Below are 26829 nucleotides of genomic sequence, written 5' to 3' on the forward strand. Positions count from 1 at the left end.
AACGCTTGCACCAGGGTTCGTGCAAACCCTTGCACCAGGGTCTGTGCAATCCACTGCATGAGGATCTGTGCAAACCGTTGCACCAGGGCTCGTGCAAGGCGCTGCAGAGGGCCCGCAGCCAGGGCCCGACCCGGGCGGGGCCGTTGGTGGCGGCCCGGGGTCTCGAACCCGCGGCCTGTCGCGCTCCGACCTCACCGCCCACCCGCTCGTCACTTTCCGGAGTGCGCTCGGGCGTTTCCGCCGCGGGGCGGAGGCTCTCGGCAGTTTCCGTCCACGTTCGGCTTCGGCCGCCCCGCCCCGCCCCGCCCCTCGAGAGAACGGGGAGGCGGGGCATCGCCACCGCCGGATCCGATTGGCTCTCGGCGGAGGTTGGTCACGCCCCCCGCGCGCGCGGGAGGCGGGAGAAGGCGGGACCCGCGCGCCCGCATTGGCTGTTGGGTCCCCTCCCGCCCCGCGCACCCAGAGCCCCTCTCATTGGTCAGAAAAGCTCGGCCCGTCCCCCGCCTCGCTTCCGATTGGCTACAGCCGAAGGAAGGCGGGCTGATCCCGGCCTCTCCTTCCTTCTCATTGGCGGCGTCGGTCGGGGGGGCGGGAGCAATGCGACGGCCCTGAGGCGCCCATTGGCTGCCGGGACGGTGCCCGGGACCCGATTGGCTGGCGCGGCCTGAGGGCTCCTGCCGGGCCGCGGCCCCCGTCCCCCGCCCCGGTGCGCGGCGGCGGCGGCCTGAGGCCAAGGGGGGGGCGGCGGCGGCGGGGCTGGGAGCGCCCGGAGCCCCCGGGGCCGCGGCCGGTGAGCGCGGGGCGGCCGGGAGGGGGGGAGGGCGGGGGGTGTCGGGGAGCGGCACCGGGGAGCGGGGGCACCGGGAGCGGTGCAGGCCCCGGGGGCGAGGGGGGGGGAGGGGGCACCGGGGGGGGGTTCCCCGCGGCCCGGCCCCCAGCGCTGCTCCGGTTTCGGTTGGGGGGCGCGGGGGCGGCAGTTCCCGGTCCTTCCCGGTCCTTCCCGGCCCTCCCCCGGGGTCCCCCGGTCCCCCTCCGCTCTCCCCGGCCCTCCCGTTCCCCGGCCCCGTTTCCTCCCCGGTCCCCCCCCCCCCCCCCCCGGTGCTCCCCCGGGCCCAGCCCGAAGCCGCTCCGATGCCCCTCGCAGCCTGCGGGTGCCGTGGTTTATCCCGCCGGTTGTCGTTGGGGCCCCGTTTGTAACGGGCTCCCGCTTCTCCTCGGCCCGCCGGCCCTGAGGTGGGCGGTAAGCAAAGGGGCCAACGGTTCTCCCGGCACCGTGGCACCGGCTCGGCCCCCCCCCCCCCCCCCCAGTGGGTTACACACCGGGGGAAGTTTCCGTCGCTTCGGGCCGGGTTTTGAGAGCCGGCGCCTGCCGCCGCCGCTTGCCGCCCCCCTTTCCCAAACGCCGCGCTCCGGTCTCGGTTTTCAGGCGCTTCGGTTCGAAAGCGAAGTCCGAATCTGCAAGGCTGCCTTCGGCCTCTTAAAAGCGGAACGAGTCGGGGCCGAGCCGAGCCGGGACATTCAACGGTTCTGGGCATCGCTGAGAAATCTTCCCGTGCCCTAAAGGGCTTCCCTTCCCCTAAAGGGCTGGGACGCCTCCAAAGGACCCGGGGCAAAGCCCTGCAGGCGACGTTCCCTGCAGCCCGAGGGTGCTTCGTCGCCTCCCGGGGCTCACCGAGGCCTCGGGGAAAGGGCAAAGCGGGCTACGTGCCGAGCTCGGGGCCTCCGCACGGAAAGCGGCGGCGCTCGGCCGGAGCCTTTCCCCTCCTGCCTTGTGCCGCGCGAAGCGCCCGAGACCCGACAGCAGCTCCCGGTGCCGGTTTCCTTCGGCAGGTGGGTAGGGAAACGCCACGTTTATCGTGGCTAGGCGCACCGGGCGGGGTGCCGTGACGTCCTCGGAGCGGGTACGGGGACGTTTTGTCACCCGAAGTACCCGGCCCTGCTTCCTTGTGCTGCCCGAGGAAGCCCAATTAGCCGTCGGGGGCGCGCGTCGGGGAAGCAGCTAACGCCTGGCCGTGCTCCGCATAACGCGCTTGGCGAAGGAACAATAAGCGTGCGGATTTAAACGGAATACAGACAGCTAATTAGCTCCGAAGTTAAGCGCTCGGCTCTGTTCCGCACGAAATAAGCGGCCTCAGGAAATACTAAAAAAAAAAAAAAAAAAAAAAAAAAAAGCAAACCACCACAAAACCCCCGAGCCCCAAGAGTGATGTTAAGAAACCATTTTTTCCAGTCCTAAAATGGTTCTTTGCGCTGCATGGCCGTGCGATCCTTCCTCGTCGGCGGAGGCGGCTTCTGGAAGCCGCCGGTCCCGATTTTGGGGGGAAAAAAGCCCAAGAAGCGGCCGCGTCGGGTTTGTCGCGTGTCGCTGGACACCGCGCGGTGCTCCCCTTCCTTCCAGCGCAGGGCGATAAAGCAGAGGAGTTGGCTCGAGGCGACCGAGGCCCCTGCTGCCCGGGAGAGGTGCACGGGTGTGTTTTGGCCTCCTGCGAGCTTAACGGGAATTTGCTGAGGGGGGGGAAACCCGCAAAGCCGAGTCGCGGGGTTCCGGCGCTGAGATCGTTCCTGGACTTCTGGCGTAAACGTTGATTTTTTTTGGGGGGGGGAGATGCGCCGAAAACCGAGCGAATTCCCCCCTCGCACCGCCGCCTTGCAGGGCTCCGGCACCGTCCTCTGGGGTCCCTGAAAATGGATTTCGGCTTGGGAGCGACGGTACGTTAGGAGCGGAGCCGCTGATGGTACTTAACGCGTCGTGCGCGCTCCCGGAGCCTCTTAACGAGCTCGATCACCAGGATTAAAATCGCGTGGCCAGGGACTGCTTAGCTCAGGAGCCAATTAGCCGCACGCTCCGCACAGCGTGAGCCAGCGCGGGGTGCGCGCTGGCGTCGGGTCCCGGGGCGGAGGGGCAGAGCCCTCCCGAGGAGCCGCTTTCTCCCCCCAGGAACGCCGGATTGCTCACCGAAACCACCTCGGAGCGGCTGACAGCAAACCCCAGCCGGATTTCTTCCCGCTAGTTCGATTTCCTTTCCGACGGGGAGCGCGGAAAGTTTACGGCAACGAACCGGCCGGACGGAGCGGGAAGAGCCTGGAAAGCTACCGCCGTGGGGGGGGTGCTTTGAAATCGGCTCTCCTTTGACGCGCTGGCTGGGAAAATCAGGAGGACGTTTCCCGAACCGGGTGCAATGCGTCGCCGGGGCTTGTTCTGCACCCCGCCGGCACTTTGCTTTCGCCCCGCGGGTCGGTTTCGTGCCGCCTTTGTGCCACTCTTTCCCCGGCTCTTTCCCCGTTCCCGCGGCTGTGCGCGGGCTCCGGGTTAAGCCTCGGCCTTAATCGCATCACCGAGGAGCGAGGATGCGCCGGTAGATCCTCGCCAGATCTCTCGGAGGCTGTTTTGTTTCCCCAGCCCGTCGCTTCGCACCTTTTGTGCGCGGCGAGGCTTAGTCCGGAGCTCGCCAAAGGCTGCTTCGGAAGCTGCCGCCTGCTGCTCGTTCCCCCCCCCCCCCCAAGACTTAATTACTGCTCGGTTTTTCCCCTTTGAAGTGGGTAAAAGTGTATTTCCTGGGCGATAAGGGGGAGTAATTTCAGCCGGTCGGAGATCTCCTGATAACTCCCTCTCCGGCAGCTCTTTTTGCAGCCGCTTTCGGGCTGCGAAGGGCTGCGGCGTTCTCGGTTCTTCGCTTTTCGGGGACGGGCGCGCCAGCGCTCTGCAGGCGTCCCTTCCTTTGGCGAGCTGAGTTTGAGGGAGCTCCCCTGTGGCAACCCAGCGGTTTCTCCTTGTGCTCCCCTGCTTCCCCCCCCAGGTTCAAGCACGCCTTCCTTCGTTTAAAAAAAAAAAACCAAACACACAAAAAAAGTGAAATTACCAAGGGGTCCGTACAGCGCGGCTGTGGTTTGTGGTGCGGGTTGTTGTCTTCGGGCGCTTTGAGAACTCCGAGCGACGGGCGCAGGGAGCTCCAGTGCCCGGAGCTGCGGTGCCCAGAGCCCCCCGCAGCGCTCCCGGCCTCGGCGTGGGGCTCGGGACGCGCCCGGAGGCCGAACGCTTCCTGCCCGCGGCCGCAAGCAGCGAACCGAAACCCGGCCGCTCGCGCGAACCGGCGCGCATCGGGGAAACGGCCTCAGCCTGCGCCGGGTTTCCCCGGGTGCCCCGTCTTCTGGCACGGGATTTCCGACGGCGTTCGGCGTCCCGAGGCAGCAAAAGACCCGTCGCCGTTTAATTCCCCCGGCTGGAGCTGGTGCCCGCAGGTAAAGAATTCTTCTGCAGCCCTTTGCGCACCGGCAGTGAGCATCTGCACCTCTCCGTCCCGTGCTTAGCTTGCCGGGGTCGCTGGCTGGGAATAACTCTGTGTGTTTAAGAAAGGAAGACTCCAGGTACACGAAAACCCTATTCTTAAATTAAAACGGGCTCGTCGGGTCCCTGCTGGCGAGCCGCGGGGCGGTGTTGCCGACCCTGGCGTTGCAGGAGCATCGCTGCGTTCCTCGGGCTCCTAAACCGTGTCCTGGGGACGGCCCTAAAAAAAAAAAAATGATCCGGGACGGGTGGGAGCTGAGCTGCTGATTATTTCTGGAGCAAATTTAGCTGTGCGCTTCTCTCTCATCGCGTTCCCTGATGGTCCCCCCAGCAGCGTGCGAGGCCTCCTCTGGCCGCTGGATGTTTCGTCCCCAGCTGCGGCGCTTTGCAGCTTGGCGCTGCCGGGCCGTGCCTTTCCCCCCTCGCCGCGGACATGGCCGGGAGGCTTCGCGAGGAGGGGCTGCCTCCTTCCCGGGGCTCCGTTGCTTCCTTACACCGAGCGCCCCGGGGTTCTTTGTTTAACCTGTCGGCGCCCTTGGCCCTCGCCGCTTCCCCCAGCACCGCGAGCAGGGGGCGGCTGAAGATCCGTGCGCCTAACGCCGCGGCGGAGCCGTCCCTGCAGCGTGGCCCGTGCCCCGCTGAAACCAGCGGGGGGGGGAAAAAAAAGCGTGAGCTCTGCCGGCCCCGGGGCGCTGCTTGCGTTCACGGCAGAGGTCCGAGCCCGATCGCCCGATCACCAAGCCTGGGATCCGCGCTCCCGGTCCGCCTCGGCTCGCGGCTCTTCGTGGGAGCCGTGTTTGTGCCGTGGTTTTCTGTGGGGGGCTGTGAGCCCCCAAACCTCGCTGGCTGTAGGGCTTGCCCGGCGTCCCGGGGTGCTGCGGGAGCTCCGAGCGAAGCCTGCTGAAACCCTGCCGAGCCTGTGGGGAGCTCGGCGCTTTGTATTTGATGTTGCTTTTTGGTGGCTGGCTCTTCCGCAGCGCCTAATGCAAAATACACGTTTTCCTCTGGAAAAGCGTCAGCGAGATGGTTTTGACAAGCTGAGAGACTCGGGGTATGCCTTTGGCTACTTCAGCAGCGATTTCTTACTTCCTTTGTTTTTTTTTTTTTTTTTTTTTCCTCCTTTCCTACTCAGAACCCGAGAAGACCGACACCAACGGCCGCAGCCAGGCGTCGTGACAAGGAGCTGTTCTTCAGAGGAAGGAGCCGTGGTGCTCTGCTGGCCTGTCAGCGCGATTCTGACAACTCCAGACCCTGATTGCCCTCGCAGCTGGGATTTTGCCATCCCAAACCAGATATCTGCCGCTTCCCGCGTCGAAACAAGGCGGCGTGTGAATTGCAACTGCCAGCTACGGTACTTGAGGGCAAAGACTCTTTTTCTTTTTTTCTTTTTCTTTTTTTTTTCCCCCTCTTGTGTAGCTGGACGTTAGAGCAAACGCGCCGAGATGTCTAAAAAGCAAAATGCGAGAGGTAAGATGCATGCGACTGCGGTGCAATCAAATGCCAATACGCAGCACGACTGATTCCAAAGTTATCAATTAGGGAAGGGGGTTAATTGCTTCTGCTATGCTCCTTTCCAGGCTGCCGACGTCACTTGACAGCTTATTGTCACTGTCTCGGTGACACGGTACAACCTGTTGGGTCCGCTGACATTTCTAGCAGCGTTTCAGTTGTCCGGCTGGACAGTTCTGATTCCGTCAGCGGCTCCGTAACGTTAATATTGCCGCGCTTCCGCTGTCAGAAAGCAGGAGAAAAAGATTTTCGGCGGCTGAGGGGTTGCAGAGCCAAACTTATTATTTTTTTTCCCCCCCTCCTCCCTGGGGTCCCTGGCGCTGGTGGTGCGAGGCTTCCCCTCTCTGGCTATGGTGCGTCCGCGTGGTGTCGGGGCGACCGGGGGATTAAATCTACCGAGTTTCACCCTGTTCCCGAGGCAGCCCTGGCCCCCCACTCTGCCAGGAACCTGGTTAAGAAGCGGGGGACCCATCCCATCCGCCCCTCGGAGATGGGCGTTGAAGGGCAGCGAGCGGGTGTTGCGAGGGGCTCCGTCCTCAGCAGCCTTCCCTTGCCGTCGCACGTCGAGCGGCAGAGCCGCGCTCGCGCCGAGCGGCTCGTTTCGAGCGAGGGATCTCAGCTGCCACACGTGAAGCATTCATTCCAGAGCGCGCGGGGAGGGGCGGAGGGTTACGAGTTTCTTTTTATTTGAGCCGGCTGCTAATTAATAATTTAAGGCGCACGGGCTTGACAATTCGTGTCCTCTGCCTTCAAGAGAGGAGCTTTTGTTCTCCGTAGATTTCTTTTCTCCGAGCAGCTTTGGCGGAGAAGCGGCGTCTACCTGAGGGGCCCTGCTGTCCTCTGACAGCTAGACCCGGGCATGATTTGAAGCAATTAGCAGCAGTTATGGAAATTACTGCACAGGGTAATTCTTGAACGGTTTCTAAAACGCTGTGTCTGTGGCTGCGCTTTTTGGGAGCTTCGGCACAAGTCCTAACGAAATTACCTTTTCCCGGCTGCTGGGCGCGGAGCCCGGCAGTCGCTGGTGCTGAGCGCGCGGGGAGAAAAATGTGCCTTGGCGGGCAGGGAGGAATTATTGCGGCCGGGCAGGGCAAAGGAAGAGGGCGCTGGGAGACTGCTGGGCAGGCACAGGGAGAGCTGCTGCTGCGCTGGGCCCGGCTTTGGGGTGCTCCTTTGCCGCTCACGGCGTCAGCGTGGTGCTGTGGTATTTTCCAGCCCTCCGTGAGGGCCTGGGCTTGAGCAGGCGAAGCTGCAAAGCCTCTTCAGCTCCTCTTTTTTTCTGAAGGCAAAGCAAAAGCCTTGTGGTGCGTAACAGAGGGCCGGAGGAGAGGTGTTGAGAGGTGCAGAACGAGGGAGAGCCACGGTAAATAACGCAGCAGTTTCGAAACCGAATCGGGAGCCCACCTCCCGCTGCTGCCGCTCAGAAGAGCCCCGGACCACTGCGAACATCCCAACTAATCAGAAGGGAAAACAGTTCAATCTGCAGCCCGGGCACGTAATCAGCCCCGTTCAAAACCCGCGTGCACGCCTACGTGTAGCCCCGTCCCCCTGGGCTGTGCCGGGTGGCTCCTTTCAGCCCTCACCCACTCAGCAAGGGGTGCTTCAGAAATTCAGAGCGCAGGTAGGTCTCCGTGATGCCAGACCGCTAAATAAATATTTTTGCGGAGTCTGGGAGGTTTGTTGGCTTACCGCTGTCGGAGTGATCCTCGGCTCCCAGCGCTTCTCTTCCCACCCCCCCGGTGCCAAGCGAGCGTGTTCCCTCTCATCCCCCTTCCGACTCGATTAATTGATTTGAGTGAAAGCAGCACCAGGCTGGGGAATGACTGCTGACCCCGGGATACAAAGCAATCACATAAATCTTGTTTCCGGACATCAGCCCGCGGCTGTAGGCGTGCCAGGTGCCTGAACCAAACGGCGCTCGGGCTCCCGCTCGTCTGGATGCGTCACGGAGCCGTTTAGACGGATGAGAAATTGCCCTGCGTGAGTTTTGGAAAGGGGAAAGGCCTTTTGGTATCAGTCGCCGGCAAGGGGGGGCGCGTTTCAGCCAGAGCAGTGGGGAGCCCGCCCAGCGGACTGAGAAGTTCCCTTGTAATCTCCCCCTTTGTTTGCCCGCGCGGTGCTCGAGGAGGAGAAGCAGAACCCGGCCGCGCTGCCCGCTCGCCGTTTGCTCAGCCTGCGCCTGGAGGACTTTGTGGGAGAGCCCCCGGAGCAGGAGGTGGCCGCGCCGCTTGAAGCCGCGCAGGGAACACGCGGAGCCGGGCGCGGAGCGCGTTCTCTAACCCGATAAATCCGATCCCGGCTTCTGAGGGGCTGGTGCTGGGAGCCGCCGGGGGCTCTGGCTGCATCCCTCCGTCTCCAGGTTCAGTTTGATTTTCCATCCCCTGCGCGCGGATGGGAGCCAGGTGGGGAAGGGCGATGCGGGGAGGCTCAGCACCGTGGCTCCGTCCTGCTTTGCCACCTCTGCTCCCCAAAACTGCCCGCGTTTGCCTTGCCCCGCTGCTCGTGCGCTGAAAGCAGAGGCGCTGCCCGGCCTCGTGCTCGGAGAGCTGCCCCACGGCGAGTTCAGCCTACTGCAGGCGAACTTTGCTTTAATTCCCTGTTCAATTTTCCCCCTCTTCCAAGCCATCGGGCACCTGCACGTGGGATGCAGCCTGCGTTGGCATGTCACGGCCATCCTGCTTCTGCTGGGCTCAGACCTCTGGCAGCCTCGGGGGCAGATCTCGGGGTTGCAGGTCCCCCTCCTGGCCCCGCATAGTCACACTCCCCTGAAGCATCTTTTTCCGGAACTGAAGCCCGGTTGGAACCGATCGCTTTCCTGTGTCAGGGTTGGGCTTCAAGAGGCTGCGTGGCATGCTTGGGCCCTTCAGACCGATCTGAAAAAATAAGCGGGGTGTCTTGCCTAGCAAAACCCTGTCGTGCAGCTGCCGTCTCCTCGGGCTGCCTCTGCATCGCACGGCGCTCTCTTTGGGCACTGAAAGAGTTTCCGCGGCAGCCGATGGGAGGCACCAAGTCCCGGTTTTTGAATGGGCCCCGGAAGCGAGCGGTGATGGAGGCCGAGCAAGGGGAGCCCATCGGCCGAGCGCAGCCCCTCGAGTAGCTTCGTGTGTTTTGGTGGCAGGGGGGGCTCGCAGGTGCGCACGGTGGTGGTGGTCGTTCTCCTGGATCATAAGAGGTAGCTGTCAAGTCCTGCAGGACACCTTGTTTTCTTCTTTTGTTCTGCATCCCTGTAAACCACAGCGTTAATTCCTACTCGGCAGATGCTGGCACACCCTTATTTTTGCTCAGTTACTGTGTTCTTTCTGTGTATTTTCTTCTGATGTCGATGAAACCTATCGGCGGCAGCGCAGCACCACGGAGCGATCCCCAGCGGACCTGCAGGTGTTGATTCCACCCTGGTTTAGTACTTACTGGCCTCAAATTCACGGGGAGAGGGCTTGGCGTTGGTACCTCTGCTGCCTGTTAGCGGGAGCTCTTCCACGTGAACAAAGAGCGGGGCGTGGTGATGGAATTTGTAAGGGAAAGCAGGGACGCTCCGGGCTGGCAAACGCGAGCTGTGGAGCTCGAAGTGCAACGCCTGGAGCCTGGGAGCAGCGGAACCACAAACATCTCCCACGGACGTTATCTTTCAAACAGCGTTTCTTTCGGAAATCTTGACTTACCCGTGTTTTTTGGGTCCTTCCATCTACAGTTATGCCTGAAAGAGCAGGCCGACAGAGTGAAGGCGTTCTGCGTTGCCCTGATCAGGAGGATGCGTCAATTCCCGTCCTGTCACCACAGCCGCCTTGTGGTCCTCGCGGGCGGAGGAGAGCGGAGGTGCTCGGCAGGAGCAGCGCCGTGCCTTCGGGTGCTTCGCGGTCCGCGTCGGCGCTGTGCCCGGCAGAGCCAGCGTGGCTACCGCCGACCTGAGGAGCTGCAGACCCCGTAAACGTTTCCCAGTCTAACCGAGTCTCGGCTGCGCTCCGGGCGGCGACGCTGGGGCTTCGCGAGCCCGGCATCACTCGGAGAGGGGCTTTCGGTGCCGCTGTAGCAAGGTGGCGCCGGGGGGCCACCACCGCGCTTGGCGCGCGTCTGCCCCGGGCCGTTCTGATTCCCGGCTGCCAAGAAGCCGAGCGGGCGTTTCTGAGGTTGTAGGTTTAATTCTTGCACGTGTCTCGTACAGGAAGGACTAATTAGCGGAGTTACAGGAGGAGCAGACTGAAATAAGCCGGCAGCGCGATATTCGGTAGGGTGGATTCTTCCTGGTACCCTCGGTGTTCCTATTGAGGAGAAACAATTAGCGCGATAAACAGCGGTGAAATACAGCGGTAAATGATCTGGGATGAATGACTTCTTGCCACCCCGTTTTCCTGGAGGATACAGCCGGGAACCCAGAAGCAATTAAGGCCGTTAGCGTCGCCTCCGGAGTTTATTGCGTCGAATCACCGGGGTAGCACCGCGCGGTGCCGGCTTCGATGAGCAGAGCTCAGCCCCAGCAGCGGAGTGCCTCGTCATGTCAGGCACGTCGGGCGCAGTCGGAGCCCTGGCAGCTCGGAGGGGCTTTCTGTCCCCGCTAAGATGTTAATTCCCCAAATCCCAGAGTCACCGGTGGCAGCCAGGCTCGCGTCCGCAAGGACGTGAGCGCTTTAAATTCCGCCCGCTCTTGCAAGTAGCCGCTACCACGAGAGACCCGAGCGCCAGCAGCCCTTTTAATGATGCCTGGGAGTGCTCCTGGGCGATATCAAATGTATGCAGCGTAGTCTCCGTTGCATAATTTTTGCATGATAAACGTTTTAACACCAGGAGGGCTCGGGCCGTGGCGGAGTGACGGGGAGCTGGAGAGGCAGCTGGGAGCGCGACGCTGACAGGCCCGGTGCCCTGTAAGACCAAGTGCAAATGGAGATGTGGGAGGGATGGGATTGAGCGGCCGAGAATGTGCTGCACGGGGGAGCCAAACTTCATCTTCCCTGGCACCTGGGTCCTTGGTGGCCGCTCTGCGAGGAGGATTTTGAAAAAAGATTGCAAATTCTCGCTCAGCGGTGGGAACCTGAAGGCCGTTTACAAGATTAAGGGCTGCAAAGTTGGGAACTCAAACTTCGGTGAGCTCCGGAAACTTGAGGAAATCTTGCTCATGGGGCCGCAACGGGTAAGGATGGAGCGGGGAAGAATTTAACCGTTCGTCTGTAGCCTTAATAAGAGCCTGACCTTTCCATCATGTTCACAATTCTGTCACTGTACTTGGAGGCATCGCGGTTTAAATGCTACATCAATGTCTGGGAACCGCGGAAGTCAATGGTGTGTCTCAACGCCGCGTACGGGTTATTTAGAGGAGGCGAGGGAAGGAACGTGAATCAGCAGCTGGGAAGAGCGGCTGGGCTGCAGCACAGGGCGGTGAGCAGACGGGCTGCCCTGTCCCCAGGCAGTCCCCAGAGCCACCGAGCGGTGGCACCTGCAGGAACCCGGCTGAGGAGCTCAGCAGGAGGACCCCTGGCCTCGTGCTTGAGGCTCGAGCTGGTGCCCTCTTCGGAAATCTGCCCTCGGCGATGGGAAGTCCCTGGAAAGGGCTTTAGGGGCTTGAAGGAGGAGGCGAGGCTGCTGGGGTGCCCACCCGCGACCTGCTCTATCCCTTTCCTGCAGCAAACCCGAAATTTGGGCTGCGCGGACCTTTGGCAGCAAAATCAAGCGTGGGTCTGCGGTTCCAGCCCCTCGTGGCGATCTCTCGCAGCAGGGCCTGCAGATCTCTGCGACCTTTGCTCGCTGACAGGGAGCAGAGCTGTTGGCGATGGCTGCCTCGATTATGGGTCTCTTTTGGCAAATAAGCATTACCTTGGAGATCGTAGCTGGCGGGGAGCGCAGGGTGCTGAATCTTCAAACCCATTTGTCAGGCTGCTTGCCATTTGTATCTCCAGGTGGAGGAAATTGGTGAGCGCGCTGCTCGAAGGCTCTCGCGCTGAGGCTGTCATTAACTCTTTATTACTGGGCTCAGTAAAAGATTAATGCAGGAAACGGGAGGGTGGCACTGGTCGGCTTCAGCAAGATTGTGTTGTGGGCCAGCCCTGCTGGGGCGTGCGTTTGTTGGCTCGCGGCTCTGGTCCGTGGTTGGTTTCAGAGTTTTATTGGCTTCCTGAGCTCAGCGGGGCGTTGGCACGCCGGGTTCAGCCGGGATCGCTTCGTAGCACCCCAGCTGGCAAAACAGAACCTGGTCGTTGAGCGAGGCTGGGACGTCACGGCTGGTTACCCTCCGGTAACAGGATCGGCCCACGGACGCTGTGCGTTCGTAGGATTTCAGCGTCCTCCCTGGCAAGGCAGCGAGCCGGGGCTGACCTCCCGCTTCACCTCCCTCCAAATGCCTCCTGGTGCCTGTTGTTGAGAAGCCAGCCTCCCTCTCCTTTGTCTTCACAGGTCCGTCTGGGTTTATTTTTGATGTGCAGTCCAACACTGTGATGGCCCAAGGAGGAACCTTTGAAAACATGAAGGAGAAGGTAAATGTGTCTTCGGAGACTTTAACTCGCCACGCGCTGTGGAAGAGCTCATGAGCGCTGTATCTTTATCTGCTCTCGGAGGTGAAATATGTTTCTGTCTGGGAGCTAACTGCAGTTCTGTCAAAAGCAAAATTTTATTCAGGCTAAATCGTCCCGGCGCATTAAAGTTTTATAAGGAAGTCATCAGTTAAGGGTTTCAGACTGCTTGCAGAAGGGCTGCTGTAGGCGCAAGGCAGGGTAAAGCGGATGGTTTACGTGTCACCTCTTTTCCTCCCTCTAGATCAGCGCAGTGCGTGCCATAGTCCCCAACAGGAGCAACAACGAGATCGTCCTCGTGCTGCAGCACTTTGACAACTGCGTGGACAGAACGGTGCAGGCCTTCATGGAAGGTAACCGCGGCGGGTTTCTTGGCTGGGTTCGTGGCCTCGCGGCTCCTACCCGCCCTGTCTGTGGACCTTTTTGGGAAGCAACGGTGCTCGTGCAGCTGGGGCTGCGTGTAAGTGCCTCAGCTGGCGGGGAGCTCTCGGAGCTGCCCAGCGTGCCCGAGTACAGGCTCTGCACAAAGGCGAGCAGCAGCCTGTTCTCTTCCCAGTTTCTGGTGGTGTTTGTCCATCCGGGGGTCAAGGCAGAGAGAGGTACTCGATAGCTCGTTAGATAATGGGTGTTAGGTGCTCGATCGCAGAAACTCTTGCTCGTGCGTGCAAAACCAGGTACGTCGTCAGCTTCCAGAGTTGCTGTCTGTACTTTGTGCTGTGTTAGATGGGTTTTGTGACCCTGCTGGTGATGCTGCCGGGCCCTTTGCTGCTCTTGTTGCTGTGCTGACCATCACGGACAGCCACACTGTCTGTGCCCACAGAACCCGTGGCAGCTTCGGGCATCCTGAGCCGGGGTCCCTGGCAGAGAAAAGCCAGCAGGTGTCAGACCCCAAGCTCAGAAATTGCTCCGGCAGGGCTCTGAACGCCCAAACCTGTGCTGTGACAGAGCCGAAGCGAGGTTGTTTGTCTGGAAACAGCTGGCCCTGTGTACTAAGGGAGTAGTCCTTGTCGGGCCGGAGCAAAAACGAAACCGATCCTTTTGTTACGTCAGCCAAGAGAACTGAAACTGCTGAGCGCAGGAAGCGTCGCGGCTGGCACCAGGTGTGGAGGTGCTTCCACGTGAAAGAGCTGGAAGCAGGCGCCTTGCCCACTCATCAAAACTCATCTCTGCGTTTTGTTTTAGGCAACGCCAGTGAAGTACTGAAAGAATGGACTGTAACAGGCAAAAAAAAGGTAATGCCTTTAAATATACTTTACTAAGGTATTTATCTCCTCTCTTATTTATTTTGAGGATGAGGGAGAGCATAAATTCGGACTGCAGAGAACGGTAGGCATTCCTCATAATTTCAATGAGAAAAGAAAGCAAAGAGCGAACGCGTATATTGATGGTAGCCCGAGATGATCACTAGGTTATCAGGTGCCTCACTATTCAGGGCAGTGATTTACACGCTAACTTCGGTGCAAGTTGTAAACATCACCGTCTCACCGCATTTGCATTCAATTTAGTTGTCAGGCACATTGTGGTGGGTGCAGCAGCGGAAAAAAAGGCTTCTAGACTTACTGCCCTAGCAATAGCTTTTATTCTGCTGACCCTCCACAGGACCCCTAATCCACGCTCCCAGCCCCACGCTGAAGTAAATCTTTCTCAGGTCCCTTTATTTCAACAGAGCTCTGTAATTCACTGTTCGGATAGTCGTGCGGTTCCATTTTTCATCGGTAACCTTTGGAGCTGAACAGTTGCATTTAATGCTGAGGTCTGTGGAAATATATTTCTGTGTCATGTAAGCTTCCTCGCCTGTTTTGCCTAGTGCTGTGCTCAGACCCCTGTGAAATGGTTAAATAAAAATTTGCAAAGTTCCAGGACTTGATATTATAATGTCTAAATCCGCCAGGGCGAGAATAAAATCGTAATTATTCAGAAGGACTCCTTTGAATTCTTGAAAAGCACCAGAATGAAACAGGGAGGGGAAAACTGCGACTGAACAGCCGCGTGCTGGGAAACGAGGGAATTTTTGTCAGAGCGAGGTCTGGAATAAAAGAAAGTTCTGCCTGGCTGCCGCAGAAAGCCCTGGGAGCTCCCCCCGAGCGGCACGGGGCTGCTGCAGGTTGTGGCCCCGAACCTCTCCCGTTGCCCATGGGTTACGCAGCCTCGGTCTCGCTGGCGCGCCGCCAGAGAGGATAACGCATCCGTGTCGCATTAAAGCCCCCGTGTCTGTCCTCATTGTGGAATAAATCCCTCCGACTGTTAATAGGATCAACAGCCAGGCCGGCTGAAAAAGCACTTAATTCGGCTACTTTCAGCCAGTAAGCGTAAGCTTAATTTTCCCTTTAGGAATTAAGCTTAACGTGTTTTTTTTTCCTTTTTTTCCCCCCCCTTTGTGGCGCGGATGCCTAATCCTCAGAACAAGAAGAAGAAAACCAAACCGAAACCGCAAACCGAGTCGAGCCCTGGCCTCGCAGACCCCGGGAAATTGGTGCCCACTGAAGAGGAGCCGTCGGCGGACTCGGAGCAGGGTGGAATTAACGGTTACCATGTGAACGGCTGCGCCCACGACACCGAGTCCGTGGACTCGCTCAGCGAAGGTTTGGATGCGCTTTCAATTGATGCCAGGGAGCTAGAGGATTGCGAGTCTGCCGCACCAGCCATGCCTGATAGAACAGGTTAGTCTCTAGGGTATCGCAGGAGACGGGCACCGAGCGCTTAACGAGCAGAGCGCTGCCCTCTTGCCTTTTGGGTTCCTTTGTTTCGGGTCGGCTCTGGGTACCGAGCTCTTTGGACGGCTCTTCAGGAGCGAGCAGCTCGCCTTGATTTCTGATTCCTGCTCGCTGTCGTAAAGAGGCGGTCAGGGCTCTGCTGTCCTCCTCGCGTTCCCCTGTAAACGAGTGTGCTTTTCTACAGCAGTGCCTGAGCTAGAGAATGGAATAGCAGGCTTTGACACAAAATCGCTCACCATGCATCCTTCCCAGAGCCCTTCATCTCTTAGACAGCGGCCTGAGCAGAGGAGCGCTAGCAGGTCTCTGTCCAGAACCACGGCGAGCAACTCGGCTCCCGCCTGCCTGCCCGGAGCGCGGCTGGATGACGTTCCCATCTCACCTGCCAACAAGAAGCTCGGTAAGGCCCTGGGGGGCTGCACCCGCTCCGGTGCCGCGGCAGGTCGCTGCTGGCCGAATTCTCGCCGCCTCTTCCGCGGTGTCGCTGGCAGACAGCGGTGAGGCGTGCCGGACGTTGATTTTAATGCAAGCTAACATTCCTTCTTATTATCCGGCTGCTAACTCGCACTCTTCTCCTCTTCTCCCCTATGCACAGTGGGGAATCTTGACAGCAGTTTAGACGGTAGTGCCCGGAGCAGCAAACCCGTGGGTGTGAGAAGCAGGGGAGGAGGCAGGCGGTCTCGCTGCATACGTTTAGCCCATTCTTCTGCGTGCTCCCTCGCCGAGCCTTTAGGTTGTTTCTCATCTTTTGTGAGAATTTGTCGAAAGGCCACAAGTTTGGTCCAGCCCTGTTACAAGAAGTGACAGCCTCCTTCCACCAGATTTTTTATTTTTTTCCTCTTTTGAGTGCTTTCTCCACAGTGGAGTTCGTACAATAACAAGGGGGGACAGGAAGGACCTCAGAGACCCCAATTGTGGTCGCAGTTATTATAATTAGCACAGTGAGACGCGGTGGTGGTGGTTCACCTTGGCGCTGTGCGCTAAAGCTGTAATGAGCAGTTGTTAATGGAGCTTGGCAGGGGGCAACTGTGCTCCAGCAAGCTGCGGAGGGCTCGGGCAAGGTGCTGCACCCTGATGGCGAGCTGAGACGCGGAGACTAACCCTGGCAGCAGAGAGCCAATCCTCTCATCTCCTGGGCTGAGGAAATAACCTTCTGTACAAATTTAATTTTAGCTCCCGAGACGCTTCTCTTCTCCAAGCGAGCAGTCGTTTCGTATCGCTCAGCGATGCGGTGTGCTGGTCCTGGGAGCGGAATTCGCTTCCCTCGTTTCCTATCCCTAACGCGTGCGAGAAAAATTTCAATAATTTTTTTTAGACAGGGTCTTCTGTGAAGCTGCTTTATTCGCGATTGCAATGGCGGGCGTCCTGCAGGCAGGAGCGCGCAGCAAAAGTTTATCATAACCTTATATTCCCTATTACCCGACACCCGATTTCTCCCGATTCCTCTTTGGCTGAGTACTACAGGTTCAGAACCTACTCGATGCACGTCTGTACCATATATGTACGTTTTTATTTGACCAGCCGTTAATTTTTCCTTTTCCTTTTCTTTTTTCTTCTTCTCTCGTGGCTAGAGGGCCCGTGATTTTTGTTTTTACTGCTCATCCTGTTTTTCTTAGCTGTCCTCCTTACTTTGGGACAGTGGGACCTTCCCCTTATCTGCTTAACATAACTCCCCACTGCTCTGCCGCACAATCACTGTTGGATATGCAAGGTTAGTGGAATTTTCCACTGCAAAAACACCTTCAAATGCGAAAACACAACTTTGTTTCTCACACACAGAAGCGACTCAGAGCTGCATTGGGTGTAAGTGCGGTGATAGGACAAGGATTTAAGTTAAAAGAGGGTAGGCTTAGATTAGATATAAGGAAGAAATTCTATGATTCTTGTCATGTATTTGAAAATGTGGAGGGACATCTCTGCCCATAGAAGGAAATTCCACAAGCTCTGGAAGATCTTTCCCCAGCAGGAAAATCTCTAGAGCTGCCCCTGCTGAACCTAGTGCCTTTGCACTGGGGAAGGAAATTTTTTAAAACCAAGCAGTGCAGTGTTAAAATAAGAGGGAAAGCCATCTCCTGATTTATCCCTGGTGGGAGGATTTAGCAGTATGATTGACACGGCTGTTTGAGCTCTCTCTGTCTCTTGGTAGGTTCTAATATTGAAAAATCAGTGAAGGATCTCCAGCGCTGCACCGTTTCACTGGCTCGGTACCGGGTTGTGGTGAAAGAGGAAATGGATGCTTCCATTAAGAAGATGAAGCAGGTCTTTGCTGAACTGCAGAGCAGGTAAGTAAAATGTAGGAACGGATCCAGATGTTGAGGATTAAGATCAATGGGTTTGGAATAGGACTTCAGCTTTCCAGTCAGCCTAATGGCATGCTGGTGTTTGCCCTGCTGGCCAAGCGCCGTTCTTCAGCGCCTGAGAGCTCAGCATGTTGTAAAGAATGAGCTGGAGTCTAAAGTCTTGTGCTCTGCAATTTCCAGAAGCCGCCTTTGCAGGCAGCTTTGCTGGGCTGTCATCCCCCTCGTGCAGCGAGAGGCTAAAACACCTGCAAGGCTTCGCTGTGTCCGTCCGGGTCTTTGACAATCTTTGGCACTGCTTTTGTACGAGAGAGTTAACCTGGCACCATAAAGCCATTTTAGACACCAGATAAGGCAAGGAACTCTCCAGATGACTGCTGTCTGCCAGGTGCTGGAAGGAGAGGTGTTGGGAGCAAAGAGTGCAGCAGTTTGCGTCTTTTCAAAACAAACATTTATATTTGACATCTTCAAATTAGGGTTCAATATAACATGGAAGAGCAGGATCCTTCCGAAGGTATAAATACACATTCAGGATCATTCTGTAGAGCATTACTTCTCCTTTATTAAACCAAGCTTTTAATACTGGGCATGATGTTCCCTACGTGTGTAACAAGGTCTTCTTAATGAACGTTTTCATTGTTTTGGGTAAGTGCTTTAAGATGATATTCCAAAAGTCCTAACATCAGATGCACTTGCTGTCCTGGCTGACTGAGTCTATTAGTGAGAAGTTGTTCTTCCTGGCTATACAAACATGATTGCTTTTGGTAGAGAAATATTCGTAAGAAACTGCACAGAGAGTTCTCCTTGCCTGAAGTGAGTAATATTTGACAAGTAACTAAAATGCTGCTATCACGCCGAAGGATTAAAGCAGAGACTTGGCAGACTTGCAAATCTGTGTCAAAAGCTATCTGCGTCTGTAAACTCTGTGGCCTCAGAGGCAAGAGTGTTTAGTGGTAGCGATGTAAGGATTGCTGAATTCTGAAGCCCTTTGGCGAACTTGGTTGTTCAGCCTGGGCTTTTTTTTCTCGTGCGCGTACTTGTGTTGAACTTTGCTACCTGGAAGCGCTCTCCTGGAGCGGAATGCTGCCCCGCATTTAAATTCAGCGTGCGCTAAAAATAGCGACAAAGAGTGTTAATGGAAGACTTTTGAACTCGACCGAAGAGGCGAGAGGGAGAGGCAGGGTTGGCGGCGGTGTCTGCGTGCCCTCAGCCGTGTTTTGATGCTCCCTAACGCTTGCGGTCTCCGAGCCAAAGTTGGACGAGGAGCTCCCAGCCCCTCTCGTGTTCTGGAAAAGCCGTAGCAGGAGGGGATTTTCCCCGCTGATGGCTGAGAGATTTGTGGCCCTAACTCAGGTGTGTTCACGTTCATATTAGGCCCTGCTTTGTTAGTGGCTGCCGAGTCACGGCTGAGGCAGATCCAATACTACCACTGCATGCAGCGGGTTTTGTTAGGTCTTGTCTGCCTCCCTACCTTACAGCATCTCTAAAAAACCTCCCTTGCTTTGGAAAACGTCATTCTTCTGGTTACCGTGCCCGGGTCTGCGTAAGCAATCCCTCGCCCTTTGACTCTGTGTTATCGCCCGGAGAAGGCTTGCTTCACGTTCGGCGTGGTTAAAGACCCAAGTCCAGTCCCGCGGCGCTGCTCCGATAAGCCGGGCGGGCGAAGCAGGACGCGCGGTTCCGGGAGCCTTCTCCCCTGGCGCGGGGCCACCGGGAGCCTTCTCTGACAAATGCCCAGCACAGGAGCTGCCCATTTGGGGGCCGGCCCCACGCAGCCCATAGGCAGCCCCTCTGCAGCCAGGGCATTCAGAAAAGATTTGCCTTCCTTTTCCCAAAAGTGATGCGGCTGCCGGTGAGCCGAGACGCAATTTGTTCCATCACAGCTTTCTTTTTTTTTCTTTTTTTTCCCCCACTCCCCTCCTGACCCAGAGAACAATCAGTGTATTTTTAAACCCCGTGGCACAGGACGAGATCCAGCGGTTAAATCCTCGTGCTGAATCACTGCTCCGGCTGGCGTCCTACCAAAGGCAAGCCTGATTTAAAAGCAGGTTTGTTCATCTGAAACAGGAAACAGGAGAAGCGAAGCGGGGACCGTTTCAGCTCGTGTGTGTCACAGACGCACTTCGGGTGTCCTTTTAAACCAGCGAGGGTCCCTGGCTTCATCCCCTCGCCAGAAGCGCACCGCGGTCGGGCCTGCGCCGAGGCCAGGCGCACGTCACGGTCTCTGCAATCCACCCTGAGGGGCGGGGGTAGGTTTCCTGCCGTGCGAGGATTTATCGTGGAATCACAGAGCGGTTTGCGTTGGAAGGGACCTGAGAGCCCAATTTAATCCCAGCCCCCTGCCGTGCACAGGACCCCTCCCACCGGACCAGGCTGCCCCCGGCCCCATCCAGCCCGGCCTTGGGCGCTGCCAGGGACGGGGCACCCACAGCTCCTTGGGACAGCCTGCGCCAGGGCCTCGCCGCCCTTGGAGCGAAGAATTTCTTCTTTATATCTAATATAAACCTGCCCTCTTTTAGTTTAAAGCCATTACTCCTCGTCCTATCACCACCCACCCTTACAGAGTCCCTCCCAGCTTTCCTGCAGCCCCTTTTAGGCCCCTGGAGCCTTCTCCAGGCTGAGCACCCCCAGGTCCCTCAGCCCGTCCTCGTAGCAGAGGTGCTCCAGCCCCTTGGTCATCTTTGTGGCCCTCCTCTGGGCTGGGGACGATGGGGTAACCTGAACGAGGGCGTCCCGACAGTCCCCAATCCCCACAATATTTTTCCTGCAGGAAAAATACCTTTTTCTGGCAGGGAAAGCAGCAATTGGGAGCCCCCCGAGCCCTTTGGGTGGGGTGGGTGAGCTCAGTGCTGCGCGCTGAGGTGGGCACGGGGCCGAGAGCCTCTCTCCCGGCAGCTGGCTCGCAGCCGAGCACCCAGCGTTATTTTATCTTCGGCAGCTCCCGGTTTATCTGCTGCCCCTCTTTCTTCCCAGCTTCCTTTCTTCGAGCTCAGCCTTTCTGGCAGAGGCGGGTTTGCGTTCCTGTCCCGGGACAGAGCAGCGCAGCACCGGGCGCTGTGCTGCACGGAGCCGGGGGCAGGCAGTTGGGTATGGGGGGAGCAGAAGCCGTGCGGGGGCCTTCTCGGGACGGAAAGAGCACCGGGGGCTGCTCCGAGTCGCTCGTCACGCGAACCTCGGGCCGAGCGGCTTGACCTCCGTTCCTCAGCCAGCCCAACTGTAAAATTGGGTAAAGGCCTCCAGCTGGGCTCTGCCGAGGAAATTAAATTACAAAGGGACGCAGGCTGTAGGCTGTGCCGGGGTACGTGAGGGTCTGCCTGGAGGAGAAAGCCCAAACCAGCCCGCAGGAGCGAGGTGTGCGCTGAGGGGGAGGCGTTTATGGGGCGCGCAGCGCGGCCGGGCTGCTCCTGCACCCCGTTAATCGTTGTGGCCACGCTCGCACCTTCGTGGCTGCGGCTCCGGGGGATTCCTGCGGTGACGTGGCCCTGGGCGGGCACCGGGGGCATTTTCCTGGACCCTGCCTTTGCTTCTGCTGTTGTGGAGCCAGGTCGAGCTGCGCTGGGGACGGCTGGAGACAAGGTGAAGCCTTATTAGCGTAGCTTTTGACACGCGCTGTTGTATTTGCGCAGTTGGGCTGAGAGTGCCTGACCTGGCTCAGGCCCCTGCTGTGCTACGAGCAGAAACAATTCCTGCCCTGAACGGGCAGACGGACAGGGCGATAAATCAACAGAAGCCGCCAAATGTCAAAGCTGCTGTTCAGAGGGAATTGTTTAAATTGATCTCGCTTCCATCCTCTCTGACATGCAGAGGAGCGGGAGCCGCGGTTCGAGTTTGCATTTCAGCCGCCCCGTGGGTTCCCTCGCAGGCAGCCGCTAAAATAAATACTCTTCCCATTTTCAGGCGAGCCGTTCTCGCTGAAAAAGCCCGTGGCCTGTGCTGAAGGGCTGACCCTGTGCTTCGCTGATATCGCCCTCGGTATAATTCGGTGTCTGTGCTGCAGGCACCGTAAAGCTCACGCGTGCAAGGAAGGATTTTGCTTTCATAGCGCCGTGCTTTGACCCCGCCGGCAGCTCAGCACCACGCAGCCCTTCGCTCACCCTCTCTCCTCCCTCTCTGGGAGGGGGGAGAGAATCAGAAAGAAAGGAAAGCCTGTGGGTTGAGATGAAGACAGTTTATTAGGACAGGAAAGAAAGGAAAATAATAATAATGTGTACAAACAAGTGATGCACGATGCTGTTGCTCACCACCCGCTGACCGATGCCCAGCCTGCCCCTGAGCGGCCAGCCCGCCCCGTATTAATTGCTCAGAATGACCCCAAATGGTGCAGAATGCCCCTTTGGCCAGTTGGGGTCAGCTGTCCTGGGTCTGTCCCCTCCCAGCTCCTGCTGGCAGGACAGCGAGAAGCTGGAAAGTCCTTGGCTTGGTGTAAGCGGTGCTCTGCAACAATTAAAACATCAGCGTGTTATCAGCGCTCTTCTCATCCTAAATCCCAAGCGCAGCACCACAGCAGCTGCTAGGAGGAAAATTAACTCCATCCTAGCTGAAACCAGGGCGCGTTATTTAGAAAACAGGAGCTGAAGCGAATGTCACAGGCTGGATGTCAAATGCGTTCAGGCGGCCGGCGGCGGCTGGGGGAAGGCGAGCTGCAGCGATGCCGCTGGCACAGCTGAGGAGCAGCCGTGGGAGGCGAAGCGTAGAAGCACAGAAAGGTTTCCAGGCAGGGTGTGTGTGAGCAGTTGGATTCCTCGTGGTGAGGAACAGCTTCCACCAGTACCTGGCTCTGTCCAGAGCGGGAGCACTGGTGTTTCCCCTCCCGTTGTAACGCCAGTCGCTCGGTGGGATCAGAGCCCTCCTCTTCAGGCTGCGAGCAGCGGTGCTGCGGAGCTGCCTGCCCTGCCCTGCCCTGCCTTGCTGGCAGGCGCTCGGTCGCCCAAACGTGCTGGATTTGGTCAGGAGCCGCGCGGCTCTGCTCGCACAAAGGCTGCCGCCGTGATGCCCCGGGGGAATCGCCGTCTCGTGGCAACGGACACGCTCGAGGCACGCGGAGCCTCCTGGCGAGGGGCGATGCTTCGCCGCGACCCCCTGGGGTGCTCCCGCCGCGGGTGAGAAACCCTTGGACCGTAGGAGCTGGGTGGTGGGGGCTGCGCCCCCCGGAGCGGCGCCTGCTCCCGTGTCGGCCCTGCAGCCCTTTGGGATCTGCATCGTGCACCCCGCTGTGAAGCGGGGCAGAGCACCCGAGTTGGGGTTTCTGGACGCTTTTCTAGGTTTAATTAACTACGAAGGGTGTAAGAGCGAGGCGCTGCGATGAGGTGGCTTCCCGGTGTGGCTTCCGAGAGGCTGCTGGCAGGGAACAGTGCCCAAATGCCCAAATGGCGCTGTGGGTCCCATCCTGCCCCGCTAGCCGGTGCCCTGAACAACTAACCCTTCCAAGAGCTGCGCCCTCGCTTGGCTCCGTTGAAGTCCAGCAGAGCGCGGCTGCGCCAGCGGCACGGCTGCCGTTCCCTCCGCCCTTGCCAAGCGGCTCGTGACTTTACCGGAGGTAAGGTGACCACGCACCCAGCTGGTTCTGGGGAAGGCAGCGCCGTGCCCCGCGCTCACCCAGAGCAAGTTTTGTGCCAGCAGAGCCCGCAGCACCGCTCGGCCTCCGGAACAAAGCCGGGCTGGCGGCGGGCTCCTGCTGCCCTCTGTTGGTCTCCGCTCGCTGGCCGGCAAACCCAGAAACCGCCAGCCGCCGCGCTTTTTCCGTAGGATCTGGGTGTCCCCTTTGTTTGGTACTAAATCCTTCTCCTTTTTCCTTTCCCTGTTTTTCCCCAGCCTGATGGATCGCGAGGTGGCGTTGCTGGCCGAAATGGACAAAGTGAAAGCAGAAGCAAGTAAGGCTCCGGCTTTATAGCAGCCCCCGGCGAGCTGTACGTGCTGCTGCACCCTAAAGAGGCAGCCCCCCCAAGAAGCAGATTTTTATTTACTTCCTGCTCACGTTGTTCTGAATAACGGAGAGCGCTACGCAGCCAGAACCTCGAGCTAGCTGTGTGCCGTGACCGGACAGTTTGCTGCCTGACGGGGGTCCTCTGCGAGGCCATTGCTCTGTGCCCTCCTCAGAGGGGGGATGAGCTGCACCCTTCTGGCAGCCGTTGCTGAGCGCTTTGGCGTTTCGGGCAGCTGGAACGGGCTTTGTCAGCCCGCCTGGTGCCGTTAGGAAGCTCCACGGGGACGCGGCCCCAACCCCCCGAGCCCAGGAGGCCCCGGGGAAGTAGTTAGCGCGGGGAGAGGAGGGAGGCAAAGCTGCTAAAGCTGCGTGTCGCGCCCGTCTCTTGGAGTCAGCTCACAGCTCAGGTTCCGTCTGCGTCTGGAGCCGCGGGTGGCTGCAGCGGGGGGAGCTGGGGCCGCTGTGCAGCTGGCACGGGGCTGTCCGTGGGGGCCGTGGGGCACCCGCTGCTTACCAATAAGGGGCCGGGGCTGCGGCTGCTCCGGTGTCGGCGCGGCCTGAGCTGCGATCTGTTCTGCAGTGGAAATCCTGGTCAGCCGGCAGAGGAAGGCCGAGGCCCTGAAGAAGATGACTGACGTGGCGGTGCGGATGTCGGAGGAGCAGCTGGTCGAGCTCAGAGCTGACATAAAGGTGGGCTTTCCGCTCCGCTCCTCTCTGATCTAACTTAGTCCCACTCTCGCCCGAACACGACACGCTTTTTTGTAACCTCCCGGGTTCTCGATGCATCTGGGCGCAGTTTTCTGTCGAGCGCAAGACTTCCCTGGTCTCTGTGGCGTCCAAATGCGGCACCAGTGCTCTGCATACCGCTGTCTGCAGCCACGCAGCAGGGCCTGGGCCCCTTCATCCCAAATCTTCACTCTTAGCGTATCTTACATTACGAAATACTAACTTCAGCCAACAAACGACCATCCAAACATTAACCCCGGTGCGTGCAGTTCGACCCTCAGCCATTGTGAACTGGCACAGGGCCGGGAACGTGGCCAAGCTGCAGCTTTGTCCTCGGAGCAGTAGTGAAAACCTCCCGCTGGTGCAGGCTGACCTCTGCCTTTCCACCTAGCTCGGAGAGCCTGCCTGCTGTGCATGAGTTGCTTTTATATTCTGTAAAACACTTCTGCTCGCCGGCACACCGGCTCCTGTCACAAGAGGTCAGTGCGAAGTTGCGTGAAGGATCAATTAAACTCCAGCTTGAAAACCGAGCTGCTGTCACCCCTGTTCTCCTGCAGCACTCGCCCCTGTAGCAGGATTAGTGCAGCCGAGGAACCTGTTGCCTCTGAGCAGCCGGAGCAGAGGCCTGGACGGCGCCGGCTGCAGACCGGAGCCACTGTGAGGCTGCGGCTGGGCTCCCGGGGCCCGAGGAAGGCTGCTCGCCTGGAGGTGGAAGTCATGCAGCACAAAAATCTGTTCCTTGCTTTCCTGAAGTCCTTGTAGCCACCTGCTTTCTCAGCCAAGGCTTTTCAAGCAGCACTCAGCTCAGATCCCTGTTACTGGCCCAAAACAGGAGAGCTTTGTCTCCATTTCCCGTTCCCGTGCTCCCTAACTCAGTGCCCGGACTGAATTAACATGCGTTCTCGCTCTTTTCCCTGAAGCACTTTGTGAGCGAGCGGAAGTACGACGAGGAGCTGGGCAGGGTGGCGCGGTTCACGTGCGATCTGGACGTGCTGAAGAAGAGCATCGCCTCCTTCGGGCAAGGTGAGCGGGCTGGGAGCCAGTGTCCACCAAAACTGCACATCTGTCCCCAAACCGTGATAGTGGGAGAGGAGTTGGCTGCGGAGTGGCCCTCCCTTGCCCGGGGCTCTGTTCTTCCCTTCCCCATGAGCTGAGCCCCTCTGCAGTCCCCACAACTGAAGTTTAATCCTGCCACAAAGCGCTCCGTTGCTGTTCAAGCCTTTGGCTCCAGCCACGAGCTGCCCCAGCCGCGCTGTCACAGGGCCCAAGCAGCGGCTGGGGGGGGGGGTGGGTGGCAAGCAGTCGGGGTCTCGTGCGCAGAGCGTGCATTTTGGGGTGTTTCTCTTCCAGTTTCTCATCCAAAGAACAGCTACTCCACCCGTTCCCAGTGCAGCTCTGTCACCGCCGTGTCCCTGAACAGTCCCAGCGAGACCTCCGCTCCCGCCAGCCCCGCCTGTGCCTCCGCCTCCGCCTCGAGCCTTACCGCAGCGAGCAAGAAGCCCTCGGCCCCCGCAGAGGCAGCAGCGGGGGCCGCCGGCAGTCATCCCCCCCAGCCTCCCCGAGAGGTACCCGCACCCCGAGGACAGCTCGCTCTGCGCTGGGGGCACGGGAGCTGCCCCCGTCCGCCCTCGCTCACCCTCCCACCCTCTTCCCTTCCAGGCTGCCCCGGGGAACAGGCGCCCAGGAGCCGGTTTCAGGCCCCAGGGCCAGCGCCACACCGGTCCCCCCGCCGCCGGGCGACCCAGCGGGAACCGACACCGGAGCAGGCCGGGCCAGGCGCACGGCAGGCATCAGAACCCCCCGGGGGTCCAGCCCCTGGGCAACCCCCGCCAGCCGCAGCCCCCGGAGCCCGGCCCTGCCGCCGGCACGCACAGCCCGGGGCTGCCGCAGCGCAAGCCCCGAGCCAGCCGCCAGGAGGGAGCCAGCAGCTCCTGAGGGCACCGCGCTCTCCCCCTGCCTCCGGTCCAGCGAGGGAACAAGAGCGGAGGAAGCTCCTAGCTAGAGTTGTTAACGAAGGAAAGTTTACACTTCTCTGTTCTCATGCCATTGTTCGGTTGGTTTTCTTTTTCTTTCTCATCCCTTCTTCTCCCACCCCCGTTGTCTGCTGTGCTCACGCCTGTGCTGCGCCGTCCCCGTGTTCAGCCCTCCCCACGCCCCCCTTTCTTTCACCTTTTCCTCTCCCCTCTGTGAATCCCTGTGGCTCCGATCCCACCACCGGCAGAGGGGGGGGGCCCCCAACGCAGCCCCCAGCCCCTTTTTATTTTTTCCTGTGCGCCACCACCGGGGGCTCACCTCGGAGGAGCCCGCAGCAGCCCTGGCCTCATGCTGGCAATGAGGCTGAGCGCTGCGAAACGGGGGCTCGAGGTGGTTTTTGGGGGAGCTGGGGGCTGCATTTTTGGGGGGGGCCCTGGCAGAAATCCAGACCTCTGCCTTCAGGGCATGAGGAGGGGGGGACACACGCAGCCAGTGTTTGCACCCTTCGCTCCTCTCTTTGTTATGTTTGGGGGAAATCTCTTCATTTTATTCACTCCCCCCCCCCCACCCCTTCTCGCCTTCCCCTTCATGCTGCAGCCTCTGTCCCTAAATTAAATTTATAGCAATATCAATTAGCAGAGCTAATCCTGGGCGATACCGGGTGGGGAAGCGCGACCGTCCTCCTTTAGCCTTGTTCGAATAAAGACGTTCACGTTCAACGCCGCTGTCCGTGCCGTGCTAGCCAGGACCGGCCCCCCCCCCGCCCCCCTCCCTCCCCATTTTGGCAGACCCAAACCGGTCCCACCTTGCGGGGGGGCCAACGGGGAGGGGTAAAAATAACCGACGCCTGGGAGGGGCTGGGCCTGGAGCTGGTGCTGTGAGGGGGGAGCCCAGTGCTGGGGGAACCCCC

The 26829-nt window shown here is 59.1% G+C and overlaps 1 protein-coding gene across 3 annotated transcripts; it reads left to right on the forward strand.

Moving 5' to 3' along the window:
- Window positions 1-633: 633 nt before the first annotated feature.
- SPATS2 (spermatogenesis associated serine rich 2) lies at window positions 634-26638 on the forward strand. Of its 3 annotated transcripts, none has more exons than XM_066985502.1 (13): window positions 634-790; window positions 5418-5752; window positions 12173-12252; window positions 12533-12641; window positions 13471-13520; window positions 14690-14948; window positions 15190-15399; window positions 17146-17281; window positions 23108-23166; window positions 23800-23909; window positions 24866-24968; window positions 25296-25510; window positions 25605-26638. In XM_066985502.1, the coding sequence occupies exons 2-13, from the start codon at window positions 5728-5730 to the stop codon at window positions 25878-25880; spliced, it is 1632 nt and encodes a 543-aa protein (XP_066841603.1). In that variant the 5' UTR covers window positions 634-790; window positions 5418-5727; the 3' UTR covers window positions 25881-26638. The 3 variants fall into 3 exon arrangements, with proteins under 3 accessions (XP_066841603.1, XP_066841602.1, XP_066841604.1); XM_066985501.1 differs by having other exon boundaries at window positions 635-790; window positions 15187-15399; XM_066985503.1 differs by having other exon boundaries at window positions 635-790; window positions 5418-5636; window positions 15187-15399.
- The last annotated feature ends 191 nt before the right edge of the window (window positions 26639-26829 follow it).

Source organism: Anser cygnoides, chromosome 32 (assembly GCF_040182565.1).
Source record: "Anser cygnoides isolate HZ-2024a breed goose chromosome 32, Taihu_goose_T2T_genome, whole genome shotgun sequence".
In the NCBI taxonomy this organism is placed as follows: domain Eukaryota; kingdom Metazoa; phylum Chordata; class Aves; order Anseriformes; family Anatidae; genus Anser; species Anser cygnoides.